Source organism: Tursiops truncatus, chromosome 8 (genome assembly GCF_011762595.2).
Source record: "Tursiops truncatus isolate mTurTru1 chromosome 8, mTurTru1.mat.Y, whole genome shotgun sequence".
NCBI lineage: Eukaryota > Metazoa > Chordata > Mammalia > Artiodactyla > Delphinidae > Tursiops > Tursiops truncatus.
This window is the reverse complement of record NC_047041.1, coordinates 45,198,481-45,226,347: the sequence shown is the minus strand read 5'-3', so window position 1 is coordinate 45,226,347 and position 27,867 is coordinate 45,198,481. Positions and strand designations below refer to the sequence as shown.

Sequence of the window (27,867 nt, the reverse complement as noted above, 5' to 3'; positions counted from 1 at the left end):
GAAGAGTGGGCAAGACAGTATCATTGTTTAAATGGGTCCAAGGGCTCCCACAGCCGCCAGGGGAAGGTTCAAACTCCCTTTTGTGAACTGGCCGCACCTCATCTCCCTGCTTCCCTCTCACCCTCACCTCCCCACTCCACCCTTAGGAGTTTCTGATCTGCGACACTTCTAGAAGCAACATGCTGAAGGTTGAGGTTCTTGCTTTTTCTCTCCTTAGAGGCTTCTGCAGCCTTTAAGTTACCCAGGGGTGTTGACCCCTCAAAGGTCCTCCCTTAGCCCAACCCACCAAGCTACCCCGCTCCTTCGCCAGGGCTACACCTTAGCCCAGTGGGACCGTGCTTGATCACCATAGACATCATTTGACAAAGAGCACGTTGCATTTCTCTTAATACGTCTTAAAACACAAAACAAAAGTTAGCTGGCTGGCTGCCCGGTTTCTGTTATGTAGACCCAGATTAAATTTATCTTGGACTGATTTGCAGAGCCCCTGGATGCTGGACTGAAAAGTGATTTACATTTTCTCTTGGCAGGGGACTACCCAAGTGGGAATTGCCTTGAAAAATAGCTGTTCGAAGCTTGTGCATGTGTGTGTACACACATATATACACATGCCCTGGTCTGGTCGGGTTGATAAGTTCTTCTCATTGGTCGATAAACTTCAGAAGTAGAAAATCAAGAGCTAGGGAAAAGGTTATCATATCACAACCTTAATGGTAACAGGGCTGCCATAACTAAGTTGTAAATTTGTTTCTGGACTCTAGGTTAAAAGGGAAGCATAATCAGGCAGGTAGCTCTTATCAGAAAGAAGGGTCCTCCTGACTCTTCTTGGGAGTACTGAGAATATTGCAATAATACATATCTACCATTCACTGAGCACTCATTGTGTGCAGGGGCACATTTAGTGCTTATAGCAACCGCGCAAATTAGGTTTGTCTTCTAGGGTTGAGAAAACTCAGACTCAGAGAGGTGATGACTTTTGTAAGCCTCCCAGATAATAGGTGTTGGAGCTTGAATTGCTACCCAAGTATGTCTGGCTCCAGCTACTACCCTACACTGTCTCCCCAGCCTGTGACAGACATGACTTCAACAATGTTTCACAGCAAATATACAACTTTGGGGGGCTCTTTGACCTTCAAGTAGAAATTTGAAGACTTTGGGGTTCATTTGGTGTCATGTTCAAACTGGAAACGAGTTGACTGACAGGCTCAGAGCTTTGCCCCATCCCCTCCCCCATCAAAAAATATATATATATTGAGTTCACCATGTTAGATGCCCTATAGTCATTTCTTTATTTAAACCTCACAACAATTGTGTGACTTAGAGCCTTATTAAAGGGTGTTGGGCACCAGTAACAGGACCCACATGAAAGAATTTGAATAAAGGGGGACACATCATTATAAAGAACATCATGCGTCTGAGAGAACTTAAGACCAAGAAGTGTGACTGGGCTTCAGAAGAGATGAGAAGCAGAAGCTGGGCAGTCAGAGCCCAGAGAGTCGAGGCTGCCTCTCCAATGAGCAACTTCTCTCAGCCCTGCACCTCCATGTTAGGGTGACCCACCGTGTGCCTAAGCACAAGGGCCCCCATTAGGGTTAGACTCCAGGCTTTGATTGATGAATTTGGGGAAAGGATCAGGAATTCATCGATCAGCCCTTTCCCCTCCCCTTTTTTTCTTTGGATGCCCTCAGAAAGCTCCCAACCTCCTTCCTGCATCTACATGGGGTGGTCTCTGACCGCTCAGGGCTGCCTACAAGGTCTATCTCACTATGGGGTTCCGCACTGCCACACTGAGCCAAGTTCATCTACGAAAGGCAGGTGTGTAACACTTCCTCTGCCATAACCTGGCCCATCCCTTACCTGGCTCTGAAGTGGGGCGAAGGAAGGGGAGGCCACTGCCTGGGCCCCCTCAAATTCCTACATACAGTCAAAGAGGGCCACCCTTTGGACTTCCCTGGTGGGGCAGTGGTTAAGAATTCACCTGCCAGTGCAGGCGACATGGGTTCGAGTCCTGGTCTGGGAAGATCCCACATGCCGCAGAGCAACTAAGCCCGTGTGCCACAACTGCTGAGCCCTCATGCCGCATCTACTGAAGTCCATGCTCTGCCACAAGAGAAGCCACTACAATGAGAAGCCTGCGCACCGCAACGAAGAGTAGCCCCTGCTCTCCGCAACTAGAGAAAGCCTGAGTGCAGCAACGAAAACCCAACACAGGCCAAAAATAAATAAATAAATTTATAAAAAAAAAAAAAAAGGGCTTCCCTGGCGGCGCAGTGGTTGAGAGTCTGCCTGCCGATGCAGGGTACACGGGTTCGTGGCCCGGTCCGGGAAAATCCCACATGCCGCGGAGCGGCTGGGCCCATGAGCCATGGCCGCTGAGCCTGCGCGTCCGGAGCCTGTGCTCCGCAGCGGGAGAGGCCACAACAGTGAAAGGCCCGCATACCACAAAAAAAAAAAAAAAAAAAAGAGGGCCGCCCCGTCATTGCCTCACCCCCCTTCCCAGAGCAAGAATTAACAGAGCCTCTGGCCTCTATGCCCAAATTCTCTTGAGATTCTGAAGGACCTAACTTGGGCCAGTCCACCCTGGGTCCAATCAGCTCTGCCAGGGCCCTGGAGGAGTCACAGGGTACCGACAGGGAGGAAAGTTGTTAGAGGAAGAGGACTGGGGACGAGCAGAAGCCTCAAGGTTTCTGTTGTCATCGCCTCTTCACCAGCAGAAAGTTGCACCTTAGGAGCAGCTGCTCTCAGAGCTGAGATTCATGCCCAGGTCTGATAGACCCTCACCACCATGCTCTTACCCAAACACAGGGTGATGAGAGCCCGGAAGCTGGCCCTGAGCTGGGTGTTCTCCAGTTGGCATTAAGTGGTACACTTGGCATCATGTAAATGATTTCAACGGTAATACTGAGAGTAAGGCAGAACTAAGATTTTACCTTCTGCCCTGTAGTGTCCTCTCCTTTTCCTTTCTCCTTCTGGACCACCCTAGAAATGTGGGGCTGCACAGGCTGATAGAAATCATAGTGTACTTGATTCCAGAAAATCTCCACTTATGAGCTGTGTGTCCTAAATCACTTTATCTTAAGCTCTTTGATTATCATTCCGTTTTTCATCCATTTAACCGTTATATATATCTGTGTATAATACATATGCTAAATATATATTAATAAATAAGGCATGTAGAGTTGGCATACAATACATCGTATATGTATTAATATAATACATATGTTTTTTATTGTATCAATAGCCTTATTGGATATCTACCACATGCCCGTCACTGTGTTATGTCATTAAAAGCACAACAAATCCTACCAGATGCTTAGTTTTTCAAGGAAGAAATGCAAACTAAAAGGAACTATGCCAAGATAATATTTTTCTATTCTCAGATTGCCAAATCTCCAAATGTTCTGCAACACATATGAGGTCAAGGGGAAACAAGTTTTCTGATACACTGTGGGTGGGAGTATAAAGTGGTGCAACCTCATGGAAGGCAATTTGCCAAAATTTGTTCAAATACAAACTCGTATGCCCTTTGTACCGGCAATCTGTTCCTAAGAAATTATCCTTTGGCTATTCTCACTTTCACAGAAAGTAACATATGTATATGATTGCTATCACTGCAGCATTGTTGGTAATAGCAAAAGATTAAAAATAACTGAAATGGCCACCAGTATAGGCCTAGATCAGCCATAGAGGGAAACACTGGGCATAAGTGACAAAGACTGAGGAAGCTTTCTAAGTTCTGACAAGGAAAAGTGCCAAGACATATCGCAAAGTGGAAAAAGCAAAGTGCAGGATGGTACATAGAGTGTATTAATGGAATACTAATGATAGTATAGTTGTACAAATAGTGTTAGTTACAAACTAATCTAATAAAATTATATAATAATATTAGTAAGAGTAATACTAATAATTAGTATAGTGTATATGTATGTAAAATTTTGTAGAGGCATTTTTTTAAATTTCTGGAAAGGATTTTAAAACCAATGTAAGGGGTTTTTTTTTTTTTTTTTTAAGGTAGGTGGGAAATCAGGCAAAAGGGAACACGGGTAGGAATAAAACCTTTCACCTAATATCTTTTGAGAATTTTTGAGCCACATGAATGTACAACCTATTCAGAAATTGAAATAAATATGTATAATTTAAAAATAACAACACTACAATGAACATTAAGAAGGTGAAGGCCAGGGTGTTACAGAAGCAGGTAACGTGTGACCTGACCTAGCCTGCTGAGGAAGTCCCTGAGGAAGTAAGTCGTAAGTTGAAACTTGAAGGATAAATAGGCAGAGGGGCCCATGGATGAACAAGGGCCATCCAGGAAAAGGGACCCCACGTACAAACCCCTGGGGACAGCAAGAGCTTCACAGGCAAGGAGTGGAAACATATTCAGCAGACTGGAATGCAGATACAACAGGGCAGGGATACTGGGGAAGCAGTAGCTGATGCAAAGTTAGGGGCCAAGTTATGCAGGCTCTGTTTAAAAATTTGGACTCTATCCGAAGGGCAGTGGAAAGCCATTGAAACAGTTTCAGCAGGAAAGTGCTGGGATCAAGGTTATGTTTTGAATAGATTGCTCTGGAGTCTATGAGGACAAATGACCAGAGGAAGCGGAGTGGATGTTGACAACTCATATATCTGACAAACCGCTCTGGAGAACTATTTGGTGCTTTTTTTATAAAGTTAAACATACATCTACCCTATGACCTGGCAATTTCATTCTTAGGTATTTATCCAAGTTAAATGAAAACATATGTTCGCAAAAGTATCTGTACAAGAATTTTTATAGCAGCCGTTATTTATAAAAGCAAAAATTGTGCCCCTCAAACTCCTCAAATTTCTGTCAAAAGATGATTTCATAAGCAAAGTGTGATACATTTATACAATGGAATACTACTTGGCAATACAAAGAAAGGAACTCCTGATACACACTACATGGATCATTTTTAAATCCATGAAAAAAAGCAGACACAGAAATGCATATACTGTATGATTCCATCGACATGAAATGAAATCCATGTACAAAAAAAGTATAGTGATAGAAATCAGAAAGTAGTTGCTGTGGGGAGAGGGAAATTGACTGGAAAGAAAAATGAGGAAATGTTCTGGGGCGCTGGAAATGTTTTATATCTTTTAGTACTTGGCAGTTACACAGTGTAAAACTGTCAAAACTTGTCAAAGTGAACAACTGAGACTTGTGCTTTTTATAATACGTTAAGTATACCTCAATTTAAAAGTAAAAGGGAAGCGTGGACATTGAGAAAGTGAAGAGGTGTTTACAATAATCAAGGAGAAAGGTGATGCTTGCCCAGTGGCCTAGCATAGGGATCAAATAAAATAATGTGTTTAAGAGGGCAAACCACCAAGCTCCACGCAAGCCATAAAGCTCTATATAAACTGTGAAGCCCTGTTCAAAAGTAAGGATTCAGTCTAAATCCACACCAAATTTTGGAGGTGACTGTTGACCATCTGAATTGCCCGAGGTAGTCCTGTTTATATGCAATGAAGGGCTGGGGGAGAGATTCATCATTATTTTCTTGTGGGTCTGTCACCTTTTGGTAGGAGATGGATCCAATGGCTACTGAGATTCATCAGAATACTTGTTCTTGGGGCAAAAAAAAAAAAAGGTGGGGGGAGGAAGTGCTTTTGCTGGGGGTAGTTTTCTACTGAAAACTGGGCTTTCCCAAACAAAAAATGCATTCCGCTGCTGGGCTTGAGTCTTTATTTTTTTGAATAATTAGGGTTTGAACGCTACAGAAAGAAGGAAGCAGTCAGTTCCTGAGGCAGGGACCATAACAATCAGTGACACGGCCACCCAGCACTCCGGAGAGCTTGTTGAAAGCTGAGAGTGTGTGGGAAACACACGTGCCTGCTTGAAGCATCTGCCTCTGCATGTAGACAGGTTTGGAGAAACAGCTGTGCAGAAATCAGTCAAAAGCCATCTGAATAGCTGGTCTCTCACCATGTAACTGAATTCAACTTTTTTATATGTGCTTTTTATTCGATGTTAATAAATCCCTAATTGTTCATTGTCATTTAATTTTTTTTTTTTTTTTCAAAACCACTTTGAATGACCAGACACAGCTGGGCCCTCCCTATTCACACCAATGGATGCTAAACACCCCAGTGCTCTACTTGGGCCCTTTGTCCCTGCACGAGGCGGGGCCTTAGATTCCATGACCTCTGGAAGATGACTGAAGATCCTCTTCCGAGCTGCAGTGGACATGTGTCGTATTTTTATTATCTAGTATCTGTCAGCCAGTCCCTCTCTCTTTCTAAGGATTAATCTTTGTTGTGGTTTCTCTTGGTGGGAGATAGGACCCATCTCCCACATCAAAAGTAGGCAGGGGGGCTTCCCTGGTGGCGCAGTGGTTGGGAGTCCACCTGCCGATGCAGGAGACACGGGTTCGTGCCCCGGTCCAGGAAGGTCCCACATGCCGCGGAGCGGCTGGGCCCGTGAGCCATGGCTGCTGAGCCTGCACGTCCGGAGCCTGTGCTCCTCAACGGGAGAGGCCACAACAGTGAGAAGCCCGCGTACCGCAAAAAAAAAAAAAAAAGTAGGCAGGATCTCTCACACACACACACACACACACACACACACACGCACTGGCCCTGGCAAAATCTGAGGATGGGCAACTGACTTGGGCTCAGCCCCACTGGTGGTCTTCCCTTGAACTGGGAGTCTCAGGGAAGCAATACAAGAACATGGATGTGGTTGGTTGCTGTCCGTGGAGACAGCTGGAAGTCATTGTTCGGGAAGTAGCAGAACCGTCATGCTGACCAAGCCACTCCTGCCAGGGCACCACTGCTGTGATACCTTTGGCCTCACCCTCTGACTCTCCACTTCTGGATGGGAAAACTGAGGCCTAGGATGTGAAATGACGTGTCCATGTTCACACAAAAAATTATCCACCAAGCCAAAACTCATATTTAGACCTTTTCACTCTCCCCAACTACTTTCTTCACAGCACAAGAATCTCCCCTAATTTCCACCAGTTTCTAAGCCTAATTCTCTCCATCCTCCAATAACCCCCCAATAAATTCCCTTCCAAATAAGTTATCTAGAATCTGTTTTCATTGCTGACACCAGAGACAGATACACAATCATAAAATAGTGGTTTCATTTCCTGCCTGAAGCCTTCGCAGAGATGCTGTCTAGCAGTATCTCAGATACTCAGATCCAAGACTTTACTTTGGGGGCCATGGAAATACACCTGAGTAAGTGGGAGTGGGGATGAGGTAAGAGGACTGAAAAAGAGAAAGGGAGAAGGAAAAGTACCACGTATTTCCCATCTAGTCTGTGCTAGAACTAACGGTACAGTGATGGTCAGTACAGGCAGAGGCGCTGACAGATGCCAGGAGCTGTGCTAAGAGTTGTCCTTGTGCTGACAACACTGGGAGGGAGGTGTTTCCGCATCAGAAGTGGAAAGAGTGAAGTTGGATGAGACTGAGAAATTTGCGGGTGGCCACACAGCGCTTGAGTGGCAGAACTTGCATCAGATCTCATTCCTCACAAGATGTGCCCATTCCACTGTAATAACTGTGTTGAAAGCTGATGGGTAAGCCATGTGTCTTTTTTCTCTTTTTATTATGATTTCAGAATTGTACCCATGATTTGGAATGAGTTCACCTGAGCATAATGATGGAACGAGCTCATTGGATCATGTATTTATTTTTTAAGAAGCACGAGGTAGAAAACTTTCTCAAGCCCATGAAGAGCAGAGCTGGGGGCGCGTCCAAGCCTGTTTTGATTTACGTGGAATGGATCCAGCTTGAGTGTAAATTCAGGACCGTGTTTGCTTGTGTCACACTCTACTTTTTCAAATTACTTTCGTATGTCTCACTTCATCTGTTTCCCCCACTTCTGGATGAGAAAACTGAGGTCCAGGACTTGAAATGACGTGTCCCTGTTCACACAACAAATTATCATCCGAGCCAAAACTCAAACACAGATCTTTCCACAGTATCCCACTGCTTCCTCCCCAGCCCAAGAACTATCATTACACCAAGTGAGCTTAACAGGGTGACTTGGATTGATTCATCCTGATGGCTTGACTTAACCTCCTGGGATTATTCCGGTAAATATTAGTCCCACATCTCTTTCCAAATATGTTCAGTCTCTCCCTCTGTCTTTATTTCTTCATCTTTTTCCTGGCATCCCGCGTCTCCACCCTCTCCCTCCCACCTCCTCCTTTTCTCTTTTAACCTTTCCTTCTCTTCTTTCCTCCCTTCCTCTCCTCCTGTCACACACACATTTGTTTTTCTTACATAGGGGTGGTATCATGTTGACAGGGTGGGTGAAATGAGGAGTATCCTTCAAGTCCCTGGAAGGAGAATATTTTCTTATGGATTTTTTTATTGTTTAGATTGTTTTGCCAGGCTAATGAAAGATGACTCTGAGGTCCCCTTATCTCAGGCCAACCGGAGGATGCCTTCAAGTTTTTGTTTTTGTTTTTTCCAAGCTGGTTCCTTACAAATGCACCCAGAAGGTCACTCTCGGGTCCCCAAGATAGTGGTGGGTAATCAATCACATCCAGGACATTGCATCACAGAAGATAATCTCGTGAATGGGAGGATCTGGGGAAGGAGAGAGGGGAACCTGAGCTGTCCCGGGATTGCGAGCACAGTAAAGGTGATCTGATGGATTGCTTTCTCCAGAAGTTCTCTGGGATAGACACAAGGATATTCCAGCTCCAGTGGTTGGTCTTCCCCTCTGATTTTTGACTCCAAATAAATAAATGTACACTTACACAAAAGGCTCAGACATTTCCCAGGTAATCCGATCATTGCAACTCAGCAAGCAATAAAGACAGTGTCTAGTAGCTCAGAAGCCTGGGTCCACATGGGGCCCCCAGGCAATCCTTTCAAAACAAACAGAAGGGATTCCAGTTCTGGCTTTGCCAAGGACAAGCTCTGTGAGCCTGAGTAGCTCACTTAACTTCTCTGGGCCTCAGCTTCTCAACCATAAAATAAAATAACGAACTAGTTTATTCTTTCGACAAATATTTATTAAACATCTACTTTGTGACAGGCCTAGTGAAAAGTTTTTTTTAAAGGGTAGACACAGTCCCTGGTCTCGGGGTGGGGGTGGGGGTGTCTCAAAGTTTAATGGGGAAAATATGTATAATAAAGGAAAATAATAATAACAATATTTTTAAGTGCTCTAATGACATTATGTACAAAGTGCTATGGAGGGACAAAGGTCAAAACAACTCAACCTAGGAGCTCATCTTTAGGATTCTTCCCACCTCTAAGAGTCTGTGTGTGTGGCTTTATTTGTTTGATTTGCTTTGATCTCCTTTTCACATTAATGTATTTTATTCTTCCTTAACTAGTTAACTTCAAATCATTGTCATCATTATCAACCACTGCCCATCACTATATCACACATACTGTTTAATGGCCTCAACAATTATAAAAGTCAGATATTATGGTCACCATTTTAGATATAAGAACACTGAAGCTCAGAGAGGTTAAGTGACCTACTCATACTCACACAGCTGGGAAATTACAGAACTGGGATTTGAACCCCAACTGCCAACTCCAAAGCTCATGCCCTTTCCACTGCATGCTGCTCCTTCAAGTAGGTACAGCCATTCAGGACCAGCAACATAATTTGCAGAACCAAGTGAAAAGTAAAAGTACAGAGGTTTTTGTTCAAAAATTATTAAGAACTTCAAGACAGCAACAGTAGAGCATTCAACAAAGCATGGGGCCCTGAAAGACTGCCCAGGTCACACACCCACGAAGCCTGCCCCGCCAGCCACAATTCACTTTACAGATGGCATCTCCCATCCAGGAGCAAAAACATCATAGCAATTTGCAGCCCCAGACCACAGTGGCAGAATGTTTTATAATCATGCGTCACGTGCAGGTTACCTGACGTTACCCAGAGGATTCAGCATGGACCATGTGGGCAGAATTTGTGGGCGCCGTGTGATAGCTTTCCCAGAGCAGGAAGAATTTTTTATGTGGGGAAAGGTACATAATCTTGGGCTGACAGGGGTTCTGACTACACCCTCACCTACCTTTAGAACCTAAGGAGGGGGGACATTAATACAACACAAAATGAAACACGGCCAAAAGCCCCTTAGCCTCTCTTTTTAAATTGCAGACCAGACCTGTAGGTGCCCTAATGAAGGTCAGTGGACAAAAAGCAACAGGACTGCTGGTTTATAAGCCTTTCTCCTGAAGCACGCAAGGAGGTATCAACTCCTACTGAGCCAACAGAGATTATGAACATCCTTTTGGTGAACAATTCTTAATCAGTGACGTTTAATCTTTTGTGATCATAGACCCATCTACGAAATTTGGACCATTTCCCTCCCAAAAGACATGTGTACATAAAACAGTTTGCATGCAATTATAGACTTCCTTCATTGACCCCAGATTTTTTAAAAACCCAGGCATTTTAGATCACAGATCCCTCAGTTATAGAAACCTACAATGTTGGGCCCAGACAGAAACTTAGAGATCATTTTTGTGAAACCATCATATTTCTCGGGGGTGAAGGTTGAGGTCATTTGGGATAATAAATGATTCTGTACATTTTCAAAGACCTACTCCGCTGATTGCCAACTCTACCCTTGAACTAGCTGCACGCCCCAGCCCCCCAATTTGCTACTATCAAAACACTGCAGCCCAGTGGGACAGTCTAACCCCACAGACGGCTGATGTGAGGACATCAGTGAACGTTTGCAGAGTGCCTGGACAAGTCAGGGACGTGGGCACCAGGACAGCTCTTGTCCTTGAGAAGATCACAGACGTCTAGGGGAGAGACACATGCAGACAAAAAATGTAAGATAACACAGGCAACTATAGGTGTTTGAGAGGTGACATACCGGGTGCACTGTGTCTGCCAGGTTGGATCATTCGAGGCTCCCAGGAGAGAAAACACTTACACAGGGTCTTGAGGAGTGAGCCCAGAGCCATGGAGGGACAGAATCTCCTGGCTGAGGGGACCCACATATGCAAAGGCAGAAAAGACTCAGACAGCGTGAGATACACAGGGGGTTGGAATTGGCTAGAACATACGTTGTTGTGTCTGAAGAAGAGGCAGGAAGTGAGACTGGAGGAGAGGGGAAGGGGTCCAATTCTGGAGGCCTTGGATATCACACTAAGGGGTTGGACCTACGGAAGAATGTCAGCCTGGGTGATGGATGAAGGAGTCTCTTCCTGGGGATGGTGCAAGAAGCCAGATATCCATCTGTCCCGGACGGCCTTCTGCCGGGTGGGGTGGAGGTCAAGATGCGGGGTGAAAAGCTTTTCTCAGATCCCAGTCACCTCTGTCTCTAAAAATCAGCCGCTGCCCAACACTGGAGAACAAAGGAATGGCCCTATACAGCCTTCATAAAAGACGGGGACAGTTAGCCTAAAACACATCTCTAAGGTGTCAGTGAGATTCACTCACCAGAAAAGTACCATTCTTCTCCACAAAAAGATGACCAAATCGGCCTTCTTACAAATGCAGAGAAATTGCTCTCATTAAAAAAAAAAAAAAAAAAAAATTAAAGGGAACCTGACTCCAGCTTGATATATTGATGTGTTTCTCTCTGCAAAGTCTCACATTTTTCATTTATTTGTAAATTAAACCAGTTTAGTCCCAGGTGGTGGGCTGGCTCTGAAGAAATATTAATCAAGAGAAGAGGGTCCTGGCGGTCCAGTGGTTAAGACTTCGAGCTTCCACAGCAGGGGGCACAGGTTCGATCCCTGGTGGGGGAACTAGATCCCGCATGCTGCAACTAAGACCCGGCACAGCCAAATAAATAAATATTAAAAAAAAAAGAAGTCCTTGGAACAGGTGTGTTTTCTCCCAAACTAATGCATAGACAAAAAATCCTGATCATTGAGACACTCTATGAAGTTAATCTCTGCTCTGAAGCTGTCCTTCCCTTATTTACCACTAGATGTCACGAGAACTCTGTTTTTGAAAAGACAAATCTTCAAAATTGCTGACCTAAAGAAAACCATTCCCCCTAGTGTTCAGATATTTGAGTAAAAAAGAAAAAAATATTCTTAACAACAGCAAAAATTGCAAATGTTCAGAATTTATCTCTTGAGTAGCTACATAATGGTTGTAATTCCTCAGACTACCTGCAAATAAGATAGTCCCTACAGGATCACAACAAATAGATTTTTGTTGAAATATCTACGGTAAACGTTCATCGTACAGGAAATTCCATTGCATTTACACTATTTATTTAATAAAAATAATCTCTGCGATTATTTGCATTTATTTCTGAAGGAGGATGTTTTTCCTTCCTCAGAATAAGTTCAGGAAATGGGTGAAGTGTTCAGGAAGTTAGCTAAATGCTGATGTAAATCCAAAAGGAAGGTCTGTTGTTTAAAAAAAAAAAAAAAAAGGAACAAAAAAAAAAGCTAGGAAGTGGTTCTCTCTTTCACTTATGGAAAATGTTATACAGAATTTCTGATTTAAAAGGAAGAGGACTAGGGAAAATGTGTGTGCTCGTGGTATCTTTTGCCGTGGGTCTGGTTGGGCAGTCCAGACTTTTACTGATCACAGTCACCCACAGAGAAAACTGTGTCAAGAAATAAAATCTAGGGGCTTCCCTGGTGGCGCAGTGGTTGAGAGTCTCCCTGCCGATGCAGGGGACACGGGTTCGTGCCCCGGTCCGGGAAGATCCCACATGCGCGGAGCGGCTAGGCCCGTGAACCATGGCCGCTGAGCCTGCACGTCCAGAGCCTGTGCTCCGCAACGGGAGAGGCCACAACAGTGAGAGGCCCGTGTACCACAAAAAAAAAAAAAAAAAGAAAGAAAAAAAAAGAAAGAAAAAAAAAGAAATAAAATCTATTAGATGGGAGACGTGAGTGGGATTAAGTTTGTACGAAATGAAGCGCTTACTATGGAATTTGTATCAGCTATTCTAGGAGGTATGTCCTGATAGGAAACTCTGGTCCAAAAGAGGTGGTGGGACCCCTTAGCACTACACAAACAACTAAGCACTATGCTCTTCTCCCCAGGACCCTGTCCCTTCCAGCCACCAACAAATGGTGTCATGCTGACATGCAGACTTCGAGGGAGACAGTCTCATCCGGGAAACCCAGCTCCCCGGGGTGCAATCTGTGAGGAGGTCGTTATTTATCTGGAACTTGCAACGCAGGGAGTGTGCTATAGCAGGTGTGCAGAGCAAACAGAAAGCTCCAGGCCTCTGAAACACAGACCGTTTAGAAAGCACAGATTCGGCTCACTGAACTGTGCGAAGGAGGACGCAGCTTGTTGTGGTTTCTCTGAAAATCGCCCCCTCCTTTCCAGCAGCTCTCTGCTACCCCCTTCATTCAGGCCTTCATGGTCTCTGAAACTGGTCTGCCTGCCCTCCCCAGCCACGCCTTGTCTCCAGCCCAGGCCCCTGCGGCAGCCAGGGCGAGCTTTGTAAAACACCAAAGTGCGTGTGAGCCCCCCTTGCCCTCAAACTTCTGCCACCTCCCCTGTGCCCAGCGCAGGAGACAGGACAAGCTCCGAGGCCTTTCGTAACTCGGCCTCAGCCCACCCACACTCCCACTCCAAGAATCTCAGGCTCCAGTTACACTGAACAACGCACCACCTGCACTGCCCCACAGGGATCTCTCAGCCAGGTTTTTTTTTTTTTTTTTTTGGCTGTGTTGGGTCTTCGTTGCTCCAGCAGTTGTGGCACATAGGCTCAGTAGTTGTGGCGCACGGGCTCAGTTGCTCTGCGGCATGTGGGATCTTCCCGGACCAGGGCTCGAACCCGTGTCCCCTGCATTGGCAGACGGATTCTTAACCACTGCGCCACCAGGGAAGTCCCTCTCAGCCAAGTTTATTCACACATTTCTTCCTTCCACTCTGGGCAAATGAGGAGATGAGGGTGGACTGTGCACTTCTCTTGATTTCTATAGAGTAGTCTCTTTGGATTTATAGAATTACGACATGAGAGAAGCAAGAGAGCAGGTCTCAGAGGACACAGGGCAGACACGCCTACACACACCACCTACTGGATGCAAGTATCATAAACCACGTGCGCCAGCAAAGATAGTCAAATGGAGGCAGCCGATCTCATGACTAAATGCCTCCAATGGCACCCCACGAGTAAGTTGTAATTTTTATTATTTTATTTTGGCCATGGGGCACGGCATGCATGATCTTAGCTCCCCCACCAGGGATCGAACCAGCACCCCCTGCAGTGGAAGCACAGAGTCTTAACCACTGGGCCGCCAGGGAAGTCCCTCATTTTTATTTTTGACATTTTGAACAGAGGGTGGTTTTGAGTAGCAGACAAAGTTTTAGAAAAGTCATGCTTGCTGGGATCTGCCCCTTCCTTTTTCCTATTCCTGCGCCCTCCCTACACATTTACTTGTGGAGGCAGACGTGTCCTTCCGGGGATCAAATGGGATGAGAATGGTTTAGAAAACGTTTTCCCATTGCACTCAGTACTCAGAAGCTGTTCTACCCAAATTAAACCAACAAGGCCCTGGGACTCAGACTAGGAAGAAATTACCTAATAAGTGTGATAGGAACAGTAGCACTGATCTCTTAGTAGGTGCAGATCCTTTACCAGGTACTGAGGCATGTAGTTTGTTGCCATGAACTTCTGGAGGGAAAAGGTTGTGCCTTATTTATCTTGGTGTACCCTCCCAGGCTGACACATGCTGGACCCTCATTCAGCTATTCCACAAATATTTACTAAGCAATAGAGGATTTGTTTTTCCAGGTTTGGAGATTTAAGCTTGTTAATAACAGATGAATTCTTTCTCTGTTTCATCATCTGCACTTTCGGACTCTGAGTTGGACTCTTGTCTTTGTGCTTTTCTACAATCACTCCCTCTCTCCCTTCCACAGCCCACCCCAGTATTCTACATATAGTAGGTGGTCAGCAAGTATTTGTTGGGGAGAGAGGAGAAAAAAGGGGGAAGAGAGACAGCTTAACAATAAGCAACATGGTGGGTAGGTAGGTGAGCAGTCTCAAAACCATCTTGAGACTACAGTATTTTCTGCGGCAACTGCCCAAGCATCTTTCCAGAAAGTCCTGCCCAGGCGAGGCCTCTTGTTGGACCTTTGGTTTCTTTCCTATGCTGGCCACATTTGTCACCAAAGCTCCACAGTTTCCCCGCCTAACAAGCTAAAACCCTCCTGTCCTTCTAACCTCCCTTACTTATTCTCTCCATAGATATTTCAGAAACTCATGCCAGGCCTTGAGGACCCACAGATGGGCACCTTTGGGTGCTCAGAGTCATTGTCAGGGTGCTCGGTCTAGTAGGGATACAGACACGTGAATAGTCTCTTACCAACAGCTCAATGAAGGCTCCCAGAATTGATAGCACAGAGGCTAAAATTTACCTATGGTAAGAAGAAAAGAGAGGCAGGAAGTGGCAAGTAGGAGGGTCAGGGGCATCTTCCCAGGAGACATGACCTAAGATTTCAACGTTAAAGAACAGAAACAGCCTAGTTGAAGAAAGACGGAAGGAGCATTGCAGGCAAAGGGAAACACATGCGGAAAGGCAAGGGAGAGTAAGGAAAATGATGGAACTAGGACAGATTTCTCTCTGTGACTTATCAATCCCATCTCAGTGCTTTATACTCTACATTCACCTCATATCAAGTGAAATGATGCAATCCTTCAGCATCTTGGAAAATTTAGACAGCCAATCATTCAATCTCTTAAAGAGAAAGGCATTGATAATGTGGGCTATCTATGAGATTAAGCACGTTCTTGGGTGAACACCGGATCAGGTACTTATAGGAAATCATGTGGGAGGCTGATGAAAATCAGGCGGTTGATATGAAATGTAATAAATCTTACTTTTTATTCTCTCTCCCTGGGGGTTTGAGAAGTTGGAATCCTTTGCTGTGAGAACAGATGAATCCGTGGTTTCTCTGCCTAAGGAAAAGGACAGGGTGATTCTGGGAATTTCAGGTGGGACCAAGGTCCATTCTGAAAACTTTCTGGACTAAACCTTTGCAGGTCCAACATTTTCAAAACATTTAGCGAGATGTTCCCAGTCCTACACCCCAGCTGCATGGTGAAGGAAAACTGAGCAGAGGACAACGCCCTTCTCCGAGTGTGGTTTATTTCTGTTCACAGAAACTCTGAAGACAGGAGGCCAAGGCTGACCTCTTTAGTCAAGAGTCTGCTCAACTTTAAAATTATGATTGCATGTGAAAGCTAAAATGGGAAAGAGAAAAAATCAGTTCTCAGGACAGAAATGCTAAAAAACCCTTAGGCCACATTCCAGTCAAGGTCCCAGCCCTGTGTATGGAGCTCCTGGATGGGAGAGCAGCTAAGACCATTGCAGATCAGCTGAGTGTCCAGGGTCCTGGGGTTTATTCTAGAGGTGTCCAGCTTACAGATAAAGAAACTTACAAGAGTGATTATGCTACATAATCCTTAAACAACAGAAGCTCATGGCCAGGTCTCGTTATTGAGTCGCCTGCCAAAACATTTACCCACTCTCAGTGAACTATTTGCAGTAAAAAAAAAAAATCACAGGGATAGAGCGTGTTAGTTTCCTAGGGCTACTGAAACAAACTGGGTGGCTTAAGGCACAGGAATTTATTCTCACACAGTTCTGGAGGATAGAAGTCCAAACCCAGGTTTTGGCAAGGTTGGCTCCTACGGAGGCTCTGAGGAAGAATCTTCCATGCCTCTCCTGGCTTCAGGTGCTGGTTGGCAATCCTTGGTATTTCTTGCCCTGTAGCTCTATCACTCTAATCTCCGTCTCTGCCTTCCCATGGCGTTCTCCTGTGTCTGTGTTCAAATTCCCCTCTTGTTATAAGGACACCAGTTATTGGATTAGCCCTACACTCGTCTAGTAGGAGCTCATCTTGATTATGTCCGCAAAGACCCTACTTCCAAATAAATTCACATTCACAGGTAAAGGGGGTTAGGACTTCAGCGTGTCTTTGGGGCAGACATGATTCAACCCACACCTGAGTGTAGAACGAAAACAAAACCCTGGGCTAGGCATGAGAGAACAAGGCTAGCCCACAGGCTACTCACCCACGGAGGTACTCCTGGCAAAAGTTTCAGTTCTCGTCTCGAAAGAAAAGTAGTGCCTGCGCTGCGTACCTGAGAGGTGCTATGAGCAAAAAAATGAAATCGTGTAAATAAAAATATTTTCTATATGGAAAGTGTTTCTACAAGTGCAATGGATTATGAATTCATTCCAGCTTGTGTTGAATTTTCCTTAACGTCATAACTACATAATGAGTAGGTAATGAAATGAGAAACACAGCCGGTCTTACAGGGAAGAGAATTTAAATTACATGCCTCCTTTCAGGTATGGTTTGAGATAAAATACAATAGCGATCTGCAGCGAAGGAGAAGAGCATTGCAGATTCTTGCTCCCTGGGCTTTTCACTCACACTAAAACAGGGTGGTATTCAGGTGAGACCAAGGGGTGGAAAGCAACTGAAAGGCAAACCAAGAGGGCCGATGTTCTCCTCTGGGACACCAGCAGCCGTCTCCAATGGCAGTGACTTCCCCACCCTCTGTCTGTGTGGTCCATGATACTACTTGCTCCCATGACAGTGTCCTGCTAATGGCCTTGAATTTGCTTTGTCTGATGACTTTTCTGGATACTTATAAATTTAGCTAAAGTCATTTTCCTGGCTGATTGATACCACATACTCCCATGTCTATTACACGAAACAGAACCATTTTGTAACCAGAAAAATAAAAAAACTTTTAATGAAAATCTGAAGTTAAAAAAAAAGCTCTCTTTCCCCTTTTCAAGAGGCCTGAAGCTCTAGCAGCGATAGGGAAACATGTTTCAAGCTGCCAGATTAAGTCAAAGGGACTGGGAAGGTGTGTAAAAATGGTTACATGTATTGGGAATGCCAAAAAGGGGCGTCATGGGGTGACAGCTTGAGAACTATAGTCACATCCGAAGTATCAAGTGACCACTTGAGTGTTACCGATGACCACAGTAGTGATAAAGTCTGTTGACTTTGCATCTCGGGGGTTTGCTGACCCAAGAGAAATCCCAGGGGGGGAAAATAGCACCAGCAAAAAAAAAAAAGACGAGGCTCTCCCTCTGCCCTGCAAACCCAATTCTCTATTTCTCACTGCTGGGTAAGCATGATTCCCAGGGGCTTTCAGACACCTGCAGGAATAGGCCAAATCACACACCAGCTACTAAACAAAACTTTATTTTCCTTTGATACAAAAATTAAATAGCAAAGTTTATTTATTTATTTTTGTACAGTGATAAATTAGAAATTTACAGTACAGACATCAATGCAGACATACGTTTGTACATCCTCAAAAGCAGGGTCCATTTCCTCTGACGTTCAGCAACTCGTTCAGGGCATGTAGGAGGGTTTGCCTGGTACCTCTGTGTCGAACATCTAAAAGTCCCTCAGGTAGGCCTCGAGGTGGCCGGCGCTCGGGTGGCACGGGGGCCCGAGAACAGCCACAGAGCACGAGCGTGGCTGCCTCACCAGCAGGCCGAAATTCATCTCTGCATAGATCACACCTGATATTTATTCTGCCTTTCCTACAAAGAGCTCGAGGGGCCTTTGTCCTCCTTCCTTCTAAAGTCTCACAACATCCCTGTGAGGTAGGAAAAAATTCAGGACCACCTAGATGCCCCACGGGGAGACACCTGGAAAGCAGCCTCCCCTCCCCAAACCCTCAGCCATACCAGCCCGAGCCCTCAGCAGGATGGGGAAAGGTGCACACCTGGGAGAGCAGATGGACCCAGCCTCCAGGGGGCAGGGGCTCTCGCCCCCTCCCCGGAAGCCTTCTGGGATGACAGTGGTCATGTACTGAATATTGTAGGCGATCAGGGAGCTACAAAAGCTTGGAGGACACGGCTCATAGGACCCCAAGCAGGCCCTCTACAAGTTGCCTGGGTTAATACTGGGAATTTGCTGATGCAAAGAAGAAGGGAAATAAGGCAAACCAGGAACAGGCAACTGAGTGTACCAAGGAGAAGAGGCCTATTGGGGAGATCCGGCGTTCACTTCCCTCCAGGTAACACCCAGTGGGCCATCACTGCACATGTGCGTGGCAAGAGGCAGCGGCAGACAGCTCAAACCAGGCCGCAGCGAAACAAAATCCATTATTTAAGGCTCTGGTATCTGATCCTTGGTAGGAGCAAAATGCTCTCCTAGGAGTTTCCAAGATCTACAGCCTAGGCCCAGAAGAAAAATGAGAACCCGGGTCCTTTGCCAGACATAATACAAACCCAGACGGGGACTCTGAACCCAAGTATAATAAAGGAACAAAAAGAACCATCAGAGTCCAATGACTCGACATCTCTGGCTGGAATAGCAACTCCCTCCAATCTCCTCCATCATAGAATGAAATGCAGGATGTATAACAGATCGATTCCGGGGGCTCCTTCCAGAGTCTGGGCTCCACAGCCCTCTCCCCTAACTGCCGTTGTGGCCACCTCGCCAGAAGCCGAGGCTTGCACCATCCTGGTGAAATCTTAAGTTGAGTCTGCCTTCCAGGGCTGAGGCTGTCGAGTTTCTCTTTACACCCTCGGGCCTCGGCTTGGTTCCCAACACTGAATTCCGTGACCAGGGGGCTGAGGGGGGCCAGAGAGGACAGGGCTGGGGGTGCTGGTAACATTACAATTCAAAACCTAGATACAGAAGTCTCCCAGGTTCCAGGTTTGGAGGATGCAGGGGAGGGAGGGCCAGGGGAAAGCAAAGTCAGAGAGCATCTCAGGGAAATAAAAAGTGTCACCGCTTCTCCTGTTGCAGGTCCCTGGGTGAGCTGCCAGACCAGAAGCAGTCTCAGAGATCAGGAGACAGGTCTCCATAGAGGAAAAAGGATATGAATCAACCAAGCAGCTCCATCAGGCCAGTTCCACTCTTCCCATGTTCCTCTGCCCTGAGGTGTGGCCTTTATGAAGGAGGAGAAAGGAGTTTGCCAGAGAGGAGGCTGGACAGAGGTGCCCTTGGTCCCTGTTGAGGCCAAGGGATTTTGTAGGAAGCTATAATTATACCTACTTATTCTAGATTTCCGAGAAAGAAAAAGAACCCTAACCTTTTCCCTAGCAAGATGCTGTCCTCAAATTCACCTGTACGAGTCACCAGAACACCCCAAGCCCTAAACTGCCTGCTCCCGAAGCCATATTAGATGTGGGAGTTCATGTCCTTGTAGCCAATGTTTGTGATCTTCCTAGGAGATTTCCACGGAGACTGTCATGAAACAGAGCTGATGCTTTCTGGCAAAACCCCTGTGAATCGATTTGCAAGGAATCCTGGGAAGGGATAAGTGATGGGTTAAAGGGAGAAAGACCCAGGAGGAGGTTTATGGGATGGTGACCGTGGAACAGATGGCAATTCAGTAGCCCCTGCGACTTCCTGAAACCAATGGCCAAGTTCAGCAGACCCAGGGGCATCCCAGTCCAGGTCGGTTAGAAGAACAGAGCTGATCCTCCCTGACATCCCCTAAGGCGCCTAACACAGGGCTTTACGCACAGTTAGCACTCAGTAAATGTGCTGATAATTAACCTTTTTTAAAACCAATACCAACTTAACAGGTGATGGATTCGTTTCAAGGTAACTGATATCTAACTCTTGGCCACAAAGCTCCTTTCTTAAAACCGTAAACACTCTCGGTGGTCTGGAATGTGAAAGGAACGGCCTATAAGCCTGTGACACTGCCAAGGCTACTCATCTATTCTGCACCGATGACGACTTCTGATCAAATATATATTTCTCCTGTGAAGGCAAGAGATTTACGGAAGAGACACGTTACAACCCAGAAAGCTCCAAAACTTGGGGGTCCAGTTTCACCCAAGTACTCTTATTGTTCCTTATTTGTTACTATTCATAAATATTGAGCACCCTTTCCATGCCGGGCCCTCTGCTAGGTGCTGCGTCGGTCACACGATCCCTGAAACATTACAAAGAGAACTGCATTACAATCCCCTGCCTGGTCCTTCTTTCCTTTCCTGGGCCAGAGTCTCCGCACAACTCCCAAGACACTGGAGCGGAGCGTGAGTAAGGGCAGGCTCTGCCCCTGGGTGCATGCTCCAGGGCCCCGGCCAGCTATGGGAACCATCTGCAAGCAGCACAGGGCGTTCACATTTTACATTTCATAGGCGATGCAGTCTCAGATGGAGTTCAACTGGTCCTTCTGGGGATCATTTCTCATGCTCCTGGAGCCCTGACCCAGAGTCCAGCCAAGGTACTCAGGCTCAGCACACACAGCAGGGGACACCGGTGCCCACTCAGCATCTGTGTCCAAAGCCCCAAGCCTCTGCCTTCCAAAACATGCAACAGACCTTACGTGTATCTTCATCTCAGACAGGTCAAGAACCACACCACAACAGAGAAAGAAGAAAGGAAAATGTCAAACCAGGGGGCATAAAGCTCAAACCAAAAAAGACATGCTTATTTCCAGAATTTGAACTCCTCTTTGGAAATCTGAGTCCCTGGAAATATTTTTCCACAAAGAAATGTGATAGAAGAGCTTTCCTACCTGTTTTAAAGGGGGGGAGGAGCATGAATAAATAAATAAATGAGTCATCGCAAGGTAGTTGCTGAAGCAAAGACAGGTATGAACTTCAAGGACAGCAACCTGTGACATCGTCGATAATTTGTCCCAGAGATCTGGTGACTAGAAGGCCTGAGGCGGGTTAAGGGAAAGGCCAGTTACAATTGTAAAAGAATTGCAGCTTTTGAGAGTCTGCTGGGGGTACCCCCTTGCAAGGAACATAAAGCATAAATTTTAAAAGCTCTGGATACCTCTGCAAAAGGCAATTAAGACCTGTGCCGTTAGAGTTTGCAGTTCACTTCATACGGTCTACACTTTATTCCCCACGAACCAATCAAGCTCCTGGCATTCTGGAGATTCATTAAGCACCATATAAATACTCCAGGCCACACTGCCTCCAAGGAAATCCTACCCGGAGCCCTTGCCAATTACTAGGAAATAATTATGCACCAAGTAGTTGGATTAGCTGTCCTTAGCTCCCTTTACAAAATTGAAAAAGTCTCCATTGTGGTAAGCAGACCAGACTCTGATAACATTCTTATGCTAAAGGAAAAAAAAAAAAAAAAGGCACTATCATTCTGAGAATGCAAGCTGACCATAGCTTTAAAGTCAGCTGAGTAACTGTTATGTCATGGTCCAAGAATGTGCTTTTAATTGTAATTGACACACACAAGTTACATAGCTAATCTGTGTGAATGCAAAGTTGCCAAGAAACGTAACATTTTAGCTCTTCCAGACTGGCGTCTGCATAGATGCAATCACACAAGTAAAATATATTAAGTCCCCATTGCTCAATGCAGTCGGTCTCTGGGGTGGGTAAGGTAAGTCGACTTGGTAAATATCATTTTCCTCTGAATTAAGTGATTGTGGAGAAAGTGAATCACCCTTCCTTTCCCCCTCATTAGGCATGCTGCAGTGCAAACATTCCTATAAAAAATACCTGTTTTTGAGTCATTAACGTAAAATGGAGAAAACAGCAGCAGTCTGGGACAGAGCTGTTGAAATTTAAGAGGAAGAGAGAGAAGAAAAACCCACTGGATACCTCATGTGTGTTTGTACAGTACTTTTGTTTGTTCAAACAATTCTGTTTTATGACAAAGGCACTGAAAGATTCTGACACCACCTCTTGGGAGAGCAGTCCACAAAGTTCTAAACAGCAGACAGTACACCACAGAAAATGTTTATGTTAGACCAGCCAAACTCTAAAACTCTTGTAACACTTCTCTGAACCCAGCGTTTCCAGTGTTTATAGATTGCTTTGCTATCTGAAAGACCCAGTTAGTATTTAAAATTTTTAAAGGGTTAAAAAAGTTAATCTTTCTCCCTGCAAGTTGCCTACTCACAGCTCAAATCCCACCCTGCAGGGAAAAGCAGCATCGCCCTGGACCTCCTGGAATCTAGGCAGGACCTCCACGCTCCAAGCTGCGACCTGCTAAAGTGATCAATGTTTTGATTTTTCACAGCTTTGAAAGCCTCTAACTGGCTTTTCCATTTTGGATCATTCCAAAGTCCGCAGCAAAAATCATTAGTTTTATGATGCTGGGGGGAGACGGGGGAGAGTGGTGGAGGGTTATGGGGGTCACTTAAGTGTTGCTAGCTTGTTCAAACTGAGATTCACTGCATGAAGCTTTTAGTAGCATTTGCACCGCAATGCTGGCATGCCCCCTTCAAAATCTGGAAAGCATGGAGGCTGGCTAGCCTTATACCACAGTTTCATTGCCTCTCCCAGGCTTCACCCAACCATTCCCTCTTTTTTCTCTCTTTACCTTCCCAGAATTCACCAATCTGTTGGAACACTTCTGCCACGTGTGAAGAGTTTTGGCAGACCAAATCCACATGCCTGAAGTGATGCCTACCAACAAAGACATAAAAATTTTCAACATCTCAACCGCCATATTGGAGTCATCTGCGGAATACCGGAACAGCGCCCAGTTGGAGATTTCATAGAAATAACAGGCAATCACACAGGTTGCAGGCACCGTGTACAGGACTGAGAAGACCCCAATCTTGACCATCAGCCTCTCCAACTTGTCTGTCTTTGTCCCATCCTTTTGAAGATTCGACCGAATTTTGAACAAGGCCACCAAGCCTGCAGCAATGAACAAAGTTCCAATCACCAAGTAAGTGAAGAGAGGAGCCACCACAAAGCCCGTGAGGGCATCAAGGTTTTGGTTCCCCACGTAGCACAGGCCAGTCAGTTCATCTGCATCCACCAGTCTCATAATCAAGATGACAATGGTTTTCACTGCAGGGATAGCCCAGGCTGCAATGTGGAAATAAGAGCTGTGCATTTCAATGGCTTCATGACCCCATTTGAGTCCCGCTGCCAAAAACCAAGTGAGTGTCAGAATAACCCACCAGATGGAACTGGCCATTCCAAAAAAGTACATCAGCAAGAAAATGATTGCACATCCTGTGTTCTTAAGTCCTTCTTGGATGAGAACAGGTTCTGCTGCCTCTTCAAAATCGCAGGATATCCTTTCCCGGCCTACAGTCAGCCTGACAATATAAGCAATGCTATAAATATTATAGCACATACTGAGAAATATGATGGGGCGCTCCGGGTAGGAAAACCTGGCAGAATCGATCAGGAAGGTCAGCACAGTGAAGGCGGTAGAGATGAAGCACAGGCTGGCCCACACGGCCATCCAGATATCGGTGAACTCCTTGGCCGAGCGGCTGTATAAGCCAGCATCATAGCCACACTTGAGAACGCAGTTCAGGCTCCTCTTCACCCAGATGTACTGATCAGAGTTGGTTCCCACGGAATGGCACTCTTCCCCAGGCTGGATGGGGGTTTTGTGAGGTAAGGGCACCTCCTCATCACCTGGCCCTTCCATGCACATGTGGTTGTGGTCATTCTGTGGTGGGAATTTGCTGCAGTTCAGGCTATCTGGCCAGGCAAATCCAAATTCCTTCAGGACAGGCTCGCAACGTCTCTTGACCGAAAGACACATCCCGCCGCAGGGGCCGATGGGGATATTGACCTTCTCTGTGCACATGGGCACATACACGGAACAAAGGAAGAACTGGAAAAGTCATGAAATGAGCAAAGAAAACAATGACTTGGAAGTTTGACCAAAGGCTTGCACAAAACTGACTTGAATGCTTCTGGGCAAAGTACGCATCTACTTCTAAATCAGTCTACAGGGTGTCTGTTGACTCTGACCTCAAACAAATGTACCTAATAATCCATCACTTGCACACTTTTTTTCTTTTGGGTCTAGCAATCCTTTCCAGGAGAACACAGATAAATAAATATATAAAAGGGACACGAAGAATTACATAATCCCTTTTTGCACAACACTTGGGGAAATAAACCTTAAAAAGCTGACTTTGAGTCTCCCTCCCCTTTCAGCTACTATTTGAAAGAGCTGGACAGACTAACCAAATGACTCAGTCCTTTGGGTGATGGGGTGATTTATTTTTACCCCCATTTCTTTATCACCGTACAAATAAATGTAAAAAAAAAAAGTAGATACGGCTTTTCTCACGTTAATATTCTCTCCTTTCTCTCTTTTATCCCCTAAAATTATTTTTTAACCAGTCTCATATTGAAAGAGAAAATGTCCTCACTGAGATACTGTTAAATCCAAGGATGGGATGCAGGTTGAAGCCTCTGGATACCAGGGGTTTGTTTGGCCAGGTTTCCTCAAAGAATAATAATGAAGCACAATAGGAAAATATAAATGTTCAGTCCCTGAAACTGCAACACCAGCAGGGGAGAGTCCAGTTGCTGTCCTCAATTCCTCCAGCATTGATAAACAGTCTGCTTGGCTCCTTACAGATGTTGTCTATGAAGTCTAGAGTTACAAGTAACTATTTTCCAGCATGTAAAGGGATCCAGTCCTGTCCTTCAAAACAGCTTGGCTGCCTCCCCAGGATACATGTAATTAAAAATATATATCCCTGCAAAAGCTGTTTCGCCAGCAAAATTGTCACTGATGTCAGGATATGTGCTGTTTCCAAACTGAGAGCTAGAGAATCATTTTCTTAAGTTTTTATAACCTAGTTCTAAAGTCCTGAAACTTCCAAAGAGACATTTTACCAGCAACAGGTCTAATCCCAACCATCTTTCTGAAACCACAATCCAACTTTTCAAATAACCTATGTAAAAACATGCACCTAGTAAGTCAGCTACCTGCCTGTTTCTTATCTCTCAGAAGTTACAACCAGAACCACAGATTTCTAAAGCTTTTAGCCTGGATAACTATCCTCTATTTCCCCCAACTTCTCTCTTTTCTAAATTTCTAAAAATCACTCGTAGCCTCACCAGTCAAAACACAACCAGTGTTAACATTTTTAAAAATTTCCTTTAGGTTCTTTTTTTTTTTTTTTTTTTTTTTTTATAATGAACTGGTTGGGGCTTCCCTGGTGGCGCAGTGGTTGAGTCCGCCTGCCAATGCAGGGGACGCAGGTTCGTGCCCTGGTCCGGGAGGATCCCACATGCCGCGGTGCGGCTGGGCCCGTGAGCCATGGCCGCTGAGCCTGCGCCTCCGGAGCCTGTGCTCCGCAACGGGAGAGGCCACAACAGTGAGAGGCCCGCCTACCGCAAAAAAAAAATAAAAAATAAATAAATGAACTGGTTGTTGTTATAAGATTATAATCACCCTGTATATGCAAATTCTTCACTTTTTATGGTAGGATGAACATTTTCTATATTATTACATAAGCTTTAATATTTTTAATGACTGCAAAAACAAACAAAAAAACCCCACAAAACTTCCAATACACAAACTACCTTCTGGAGCTTGACCATACTAACGCCTTTTTCCCAAGTGATATCTTCTCCCCCGCCAAGTACTAAACCTGCCCTTAACCCTGAGGCTAAGAAGGAACTCAAGCCATCGCAGCCATTCCTTACTTCGTGACCTCTAAAATCATGCAGGACGACGCGAGGGGCCATTCTGCAGAAACGGGGCAGGGGTGTTTCATTTAATAACACACCCAAAAAATACGGGGGGAGGAAGGAGGTCGGTGAGGGAGGAGAAGTTCCCGTCTCCTTATCTCTCCTTCCAAGTCTTAGCTGCAGCTGGCTGCCCTGCCTGGGACTCGCCCACCGAGCAGCGGCGGCCAGAATCCTTGGCAAAGATAACTCTCAGCTCCACTGGGGTTAGGGGCTTGGCCAGACACGGGTGGGCAGGGGAGAAAAACGGAAGGGCGGGGTGTAAGAGTGGGTCCTTTCGCAGGCCAGATGACTTACACAATGTTTTGGCTTCCAGTCCCTGAGAAGGGACAGAAAAGTGGGGCTGGGAATGGAAATCACTTCTCCAGGATAGTTAATACCCTTCAGACTTAGGAAGGGGGCAGGGGGCTCGACTTGGCAAGGGCTCCACGGAGTTAGTTTGGGGCGTCCCTGCCCAAGGGGTCCCGCCCGGGGTAGGTGCGCCCACCTGCAGCTGGCTGGAGCAGCCGTACTGGATGAGCGGCGTGAAAGTTGTCAGCTGCAGCTCGGCGTCCGTCTGCAGCTCGTGCCCCACCAGGTTGGGCATCTTGGTCACGTTGTAGCCCAGGTTCTGGCACATAGAGATGCGGATGGGGTCGCAGCGCCGCTCCTCCTCGTCCCCGAAGCCCCGCGCCGGCCTCAGGAGCAGCAGCAAGAGCAGCAGCAGCCGCAGGCTGAGACCGACGCCCCCGGGGGCCCCCAGGACGCGCGGCCCTGCTCCCCGCCAGGCCATGGCCAGAGCCGGGGGGCAGAGGCGGCGGTGGCGAGGGCTGCTCCAGCAGACACCCCCAGTTTGCACGGGGGAGCCGGCTGCCCGCGCTGCTCCCAGCTCCGGGAAAGGAAGTGTGATAAGGCGCCAAGGGCGACGAGGGGGCAGCGGCCGGGCTCTCCCGCAGCTGCGCGCGACTGTGTGGGGTATTAGACGCCCCCGGCCGGGGCCGAAGGACAGACTGCGAGGGTCATGGCTACAGGCGGCGAGCCTCCAACCCGGCGCCGGCCGCGGCCGCTCAGCGTCTCCGCGAAGCCCGCCAGCACGCAGCGCCGCACCGCTCTCACCACCCGAACCCTCCGAGGCGCTGGAGTTTTGCTGGGCGGTGGCGGGACGGGACGGACAGCGCGCCTCTCCAATGGCCGGGCGCCGTGGCCAGCGAGGGGCGGGGCCGCTCTGCCCTGGGCAGGGTCAGGCTCCCGCCCGCCCGCCCCCCTCCTCCGCCCCTCCCTCCCGTCCCGTAGCGCTCCGCCCCGCTTCCCGGCTCTCACTTTCCTCCCACCCGGTTCGCAGCGCCCGGGGGCCAGGCGGGGATGGAGCCGAGACGCTCCAGCCGGGCCAGCCTCCCCCTTCTCTCCCAGGTGAGAAGCGCTCCCAGAGGAGTCGGCTCCCTTTTCCTTTTTTACTTCCAGCTGTCACCTCAGCCCGTGGCCACTTCCCCATCAAGCAGAGAAACGTATACAAAGAACATGGGATTTGGCTTTACAAAGATTGTGCCTTTAAATCCGGCT

At 46.5% G+C, this 27,867-nt stretch overlaps 2 protein-coding genes across 4 annotated transcripts in view; both read right to left on the bottom strand.

Annotated features, from left to right (window-relative positions):
* The window catches only part of ME3 (malic enzyme 3), a 438,110-nt gene extending 421,067 nt beyond the window's left edge, over positions 1-17,043 (bottom strand). The window contains exon 1 of one of the 2 annotated variants that reach the window (XM_073808332.1): positions 16,965-17,043. The gene's annotated coding sequence lies outside the window, so the exon portion shown is untranslated. Of the gene's footprint in view, positions 1-15,767; positions 15,846-16,964 lie in introns of those variants that run through there. The other variant, XM_073808333.1, reaches the window with a different exon arrangement.
* Positions 17,044-18,099: 1,056 nt separating this feature from the next.
* On the bottom strand, positions 18,100-27,423 carry FZD4 (frizzled class receptor 4). 2 transcript variants are annotated; one of them, XM_004312916.4, is made up of 2 exons: positions 26,816-27,423; positions 18,100-24,451 (listed from the first exon to the last, which is right to left on the bottom strand). In XM_004312916.4, exons 1-2 carry the CDS (start codon positions 27,098-27,100, stop codon positions 23,123-23,125), a joined length of 1,614 nt encoding a protein of 537 aa, XP_004312964.1. In that variant the 5' UTR covers positions 27,101-27,423; the 3' UTR covers positions 18,100-23,122. The 2 variants fall into 2 exon arrangements, with proteins under 2 accessions (XP_004312964.1, XP_073664438.1); XM_073808337.1 differs by having other exon boundaries at positions 18,100-25,968; positions 26,816-26,830.
* Positions 27,424-27,867: the final 444 nt, after the last annotated feature.

What these genes read in the sequence shown, in the direction of transcription:
- FZD4 (XM_004312916.4), bottom strand. Translation starts at nt 27,100, where the DNA reads ATGGCCTGGCGGGGAGCAGGGCCGCGCGTCCTGGGGGCCCCCGGGGGC. An exon ending in GCTGCTCCAGCCAGCTGCAG is followed by an intron (nt 24,452 to 26,815) that starts GTGGGCGCACCT and finishes TGACTTTTCCAG; the next exon opens with TTCTTCCTTTGTTCCGTGTA.